At 43.1% G+C, this 4,703-nt stretch overlaps 2 protein-coding genes across 3 annotated transcripts in view; both read right to left on the minus strand.

The window, feature by feature from the left end:
* Positions 1 to 959: 959 nt before the first annotated feature.
* LOC147634018 (uncharacterized) lies at positions 960 to 4,548 on the minus strand. 2 transcript variants are annotated; one of them, XM_086804534.1, is made up of 6 exons: positions 4,410 to 4,548; positions 4,206 to 4,310; positions 3,547 to 3,753; positions 3,348 to 3,433; positions 1,545 to 3,022; positions 960 to 1,449 (listed from the first exon to the last, which is right to left on the minus strand). In XM_086804534.1, exons 1-6 carry the CDS (start codon positions 4,434 to 4,436, stop codon positions 1,370 to 1,372), a joined length of 1,983 nt encoding a protein of 660 aa, XP_086660660.1. In that variant the 5' UTR covers positions 4,437 to 4,548; the 3' UTR covers positions 960 to 1,369. The 2 variants fall into 2 exon arrangements, with proteins under 2 accessions (XP_086660660.1, XP_086660659.1); XM_086804533.1 differs by having other exon boundaries at positions 4,206 to 4,548.
* The window catches only part of LOC147634019 (uncharacterized), a 1,288-nt gene continuing 995 nt past the window's right edge, over positions 4,411 to 4,703 (minus strand). Inside the window, exon 5 of the mRNA XM_086804535.1 lies at positions 4,411 to 4,618. Within this exon, the coding sequence (XP_086660661.1) occupies positions 4,529 to 4,618 (90 nt within the window). The 3' untranslated portion in view covers positions 4,411 to 4,528. The remainder of the gene's footprint in view (positions 4,619 to 4,703) is intronic.

Here is a 4,703-nt window from a genome sequence, read left to right on the forward strand (position 1 = left end):
CTGATATTACAGTTGCTGGTCTGTATAAACATTTGTTGCCATTGCCTTGGGTTTCTGAACGAGCAAATCTCTTCTGGCATATACATCGGTCATCTTGGTGGTGGAAAAGACGATTGCGATCTATTTGGCAGTCGAAGCTTCCTCTTCAACAACAGCTCTTTTTATGGCGCGTTCTTTTGGCTGTTATTCCCTCAGGACAGTTTCAGACACGCAAACATATATCCTCATCCACTTGCCATAGATGCTCTGCTTCCAGGGAGACAATCATTCATATTTTTTGGAGCTGTCCTTCTCGTCTGTTTTTTCTTCCTCTCATCCAGCTTCTGCGGGCTAGATTTCCAAATACGATATTTGGAAAGTTTTTCTGGCTATTTGGTCTTCATTTGCCCAGACCAGAGTTCTCTCTTTTCTTCTCATGGGTGCGCTACTGGGCTTTATGGACACTATGGAAAATTCGCAACAAAGCAATTTTCGGTGATGCGGTTTTTTCTGCTTTTTCGGTACTCCCTGCATCAATCTTTCTGCTTTTTCTTTTTTTCGGTACTCCCTGCATCAATCTTTCTTCGATTGCATGCAGGTTGACCAAATAGATCATGATGTATAGATGTCTTATATTGACATCTTCAGTTGATGTACTTTGGGACTATCTACTTTGGATAGTCATCTTGTAAATCTAATATACTTATGATTCCACTAAAAAAAAAGGTGTGTGGACGTGCGCGCGCACACGCACACGCGTGTGTGTGCCTGTGTGCACGTGCGTGTGTTTTTTACTCGTGATGTTGCAGTAAGAAATTGATTCACAAATGCTAGAGCATATACATTGATCATTCAAGCGCATTTTGGTTCTCTTCCCATGCCTTTCAAGAAGCATTTTGCATAAGAAATCATGTTTAAAAACTTAAAAAGGTTCAATTATTTTTTCGGTTTTTTGCAATATATAAAAATTAGCAATTCGTGTATGTAACCTTTGTTGTGCTTTAAGTATGAGTGGGTGGATTAGGGCAACACCCATCATGGCATTGTCCTGGTGTAGGTGGCCTCCTGTTGCCTCACAGGCCCCAACAAGGTTGGATTCACCCTTCTTAATGCTAAAGGTTATGTTTCTTGAGCCACTGAAGTTGTTTACCAGAGGAGCAAATTCACTTTATGGGCAGGCAATGGAAAAGGCTGCATAAGCTACAGCTTGGATGTCGTAGGCCAACGTATGTATGATCACCCTGAGTCTTTTGCCTAGCAGAAATCTGAGGAATGGGCTATGGAGAGACTGACATTTTGCCAGATATGTGATGGAATGCTGTCACCAGATGAGCTATTTATTTTAGCACTAGCACTGATGTGTAGGAATGCCATCAAACATTTCTAGAGATCACCTCTGAAGGTCATCCTGCTTTCTCTGATAAGTTTTCAAATCAATACAATCAGGAGATGCAATGGAATCCCTCCAACCTGCCAAAACAAGAAAAGCATATCCTGCATAAAATTTGAAAATAATGTGACAGCAATTTTTCCCAGAAAACAATCATGGGAACAAAAAAACCTACGTTGAGAGAGAAAACTTGCAATGTATGAAATTGATGAAGCTGAACTGGAACCACATCCGCCAGCAGGCTCCCCCTCTTTATCATCTTCTCCTCGAATGTTTGGAGTGGAAATGCCTTCACCACCAGGCTCGGCCTCTTCATCATCTCCTCCTCGGATGTTTGGAGTGGAACTGCCTTCACGGGCAGGCTCAGCCTTCTCATCTCCTTGAGAAGAAGTGGCAGCACCCAAATCAGAAGCAGGCACATGGGGATGTGATTGAGCTCCACAACTTTGACCACGACCTTCCTCTCTTATGTTATCTAGGACATCTGGCCCTTGCTCGTCATTACCGGTTTCTGGTCCTGAGATGAACTCAACAGGTGGTACATTTCTGATACCACTTGATGGATGTCCCTGCACTTCCTGTGAGCTGCTAACAAGACTAATAAGCGGATGCAAAAGAGGCATCTGGAAGGATCCAACAACTAGCTCCTTGGGTTCCAAATGCTCTGTATTCTGGTGCGGGATACGGAGGGACCCAACCACTAGCTCCGCACCACTTGCAAAGTCAATAGTATTCAACACATCAACGTTCAGAGAAGTGTTAGAAAGGCTGACAGATACCCTCGAACCTTCAATGTTGTCTTCTTCTACGCCAACACTGACAGAATCAAGAGGGAGAGTAGTACAATGCAGTAGCTCTCTGTCAACTGCTGTTTTTGACGATTTGACTGCTGGTGGCTCTGTTTTTTTATCGATTTGGGACATAGAGGCTGGACTTTGTGGTACTTTTCTTGTCCACACAGCATGTGTTCTACTAATGCTAGAGGACAGTTCTGAATGCAAAGAAACTCTAGGAAAAGCATCTGGTAATTGCTGAGCAACATTTCTACCCTTGTCAGGATTTCTCAACTCTCCTTGGCCTCTGTACAAACAATGAGGGTACCTCCTATGGTAGCTGTAAGGCAGTTGTTGATAGACTGAAGGTACATTCACATCACTTTGTCCCCTCTCCCTCACACCCTGGCCTCCTCCAATCTTACCTTCACCAGACTTCCCCGACTGTGTATTGGAACAACCTCCACTCTTCTCTATCTCATCAAGAAAGCCAGTCTGCAACTCAAATCCAGCAATTTTTCGCTTAGAAACTGCAGGAATCCAGGCACCTGGATCATTAAAATCGTCATAAAGCTGCTCATCAGCCCACCGCCAGCTTTTGCTTTCATCTACAGAATCAACAAGCTCATTCAAATCTATTGGAGGTGTTTCCAAATGATCGGTATCTTGTGCAGAACCAGTTGATGATAACAGGCTAGATTGTGCAGCAACAGTCCTGGAGTCATCCTCTTCTTCATTGGGTGCATCACTGTCTCCCAAAGCAGGACCAACCTTTACTGCTTGAGGATCCAAGGATTCACCCACCATTTTTTCCCTGTCCATGGTGGACTCCTTATGCTTCTTTGGTTTCTTCTTCTTCTTTTTCTGGCGTTTCCCTAGTCTGTAGAGATAACAAAAACAAAACTTGAAAGCATCAATGCTATGCAATGCTTCACCATAGTCCGCAGCAGGCATTGCCTGTGTTTTGAGGTCTGCTTGGCCATGATTGCCTCAAGGTCTGCTGACTGCTGGTAGACCAGTAATTCAAAGTGGCAGACATAGAGCATACCAAAACATTGGGAAAGAAAATGCCTATTTTATACCATCATTTTGTATAGCAACATACAGGTGCAGGCGGTTATGGCTACAACTTGGTACATGAATGAGTGAGACCTTACACCGGTAACAGTGAAACATTGTGGAATGTGAAGCTAATGAGAAATTACTTTTGGTGGGTGGCTTCTTCTTCATCCAGAAGGACTTTTGAATGCCGTATTGCCTCTGCTTCCAGGTTATCTTTCCATGCCCTCACCTAGTTAAACATTCAAAACCAAGCTTTTGGGCAGGTTCTCTCCAAATACAAAACACAGTGAATCTAGTGGAACTTCAAGCTAAAGGTGAGCTGATCTAGCCAGTTTACTTTACCAGGCCAAGCTCTACAAGAAACCCGAAAGAGGCTAGAAAATTTTTTCTTTTGAACCCAACCCTTTCAGTATCATGGTCAAACATAAACTGCTGCATTAAAGGTGAGATTACACCACACAGAAGATTCTCTTCACTCAGCATACGGAGTGCAAAGAACAACTCCTGTGAAGGGAGAGGGAACAATGTCGACATGTTCTGCATGACTTTCTGCAATCATAAGAAATTATAACATTGGTCAAAACCAACCCCAAAAGCAAGCTTCAAAGAAAGAAAAGCATGCAAAATGTCTGAGCCTTGTTTTCACCAAATAGAGCTTCGTCTTATTATTCTCCGAATCTAGATTCTGCACGTAATCATGCTCCTTATCTATGTCTAATCCTTGCTGTCACCTAACCCTACTAATCTATCTCGTTACTCATTCAACTCTACACTTCCTAGCATTATCAAAGATACCTTTTTAAGAACACACTAAGTAGAGAGAAATATCGATGCTTACCAGAAAAAGGGTTGCTGTCACCAGATAGAACATGGGTTGGTTTACAAACCACTCATTCAACCCTTCTCCTAATCTATGTCTTTACTCACTTCATTCTACTCCTAGCATTATTAAAGACAGCCTCTCAGGAACACCCTAACTAGAGAGAGATATCGATGCTTACCAGAAGAAGGGTTGCTGATACAATATGAGCTTGCGGTAAGCCAAACAATTTTGGGATCTTCAACTGAGTGGGAAGGATTTCAACTATAAAAGCTGCAGAAATGTCCTGGAATGCAAGGGCCAAAGTCCGTGAACTTATTAACATAACAATTTCATGGTTGTTAGAAGCAGAAGTGCACACCAGAATGCAGCAGACAAACACTACCGGCAGCGAGATATAGTCGACTGACATAATCTTGCAAGCCTCTTCTAGAGTCAGCTGTGCAAAACAACCCCATCAATTGAATCATGATACCGCCTGCCACCGACAGGTTATATTAAGATCTAGAGGCAACGCATATGAAGCCGACCCCCTCCCTCCCTTACTTTGTCCCAGTAAGCAGCAACCTGTTCTTTCATCTTTCCCAAATCCTCCTGCCCAGCATGCAAGCCATTATGTAAGGTTGCAGCCTGCTACGTGCCAGTAAGGCAAGCACACATAGCGCATTGAACAACTTCA

The sequence above is a fragment of the Cibotium barometz genome, chromosome 11 (genome assembly GCF_041138505.1).
Source record: "Cibotium barometz isolate CiBa-2024 chromosome 11, ASM4113850v1, whole genome shotgun sequence".
Classification (NCBI taxonomy): Eukaryota; Viridiplantae; Streptophyta; class Polypodiopsida; order Cyatheales; family Cibotiaceae; genus Cibotium; species Cibotium barometz.

Bases quoted from the DNA above. Each gene is read 5' to 3' on its own strand.
- LOC147634018 (XM_086804533.1), bottom strand. From the start codon at position 4,436: ATGTCAGTCGACTATATCTCGCTGCCGGTAGTGTTTGTCTGCTGCATT. The intron at 3,434-3,546 runs GTAAAGTAAACT...ATGTTTAACTAG, and splicing joins TTCTTGTAGAGCTTGGCCTG to GTGAGGGCATGGAAAGATAA. The intron at 3,023-3,347 runs GTAATTTCTCAT...TTATCTCTACAG, and splicing joins GAAGAAGCCACCCACCAAAA to ACTAGGGAAACGCCAGAAAA.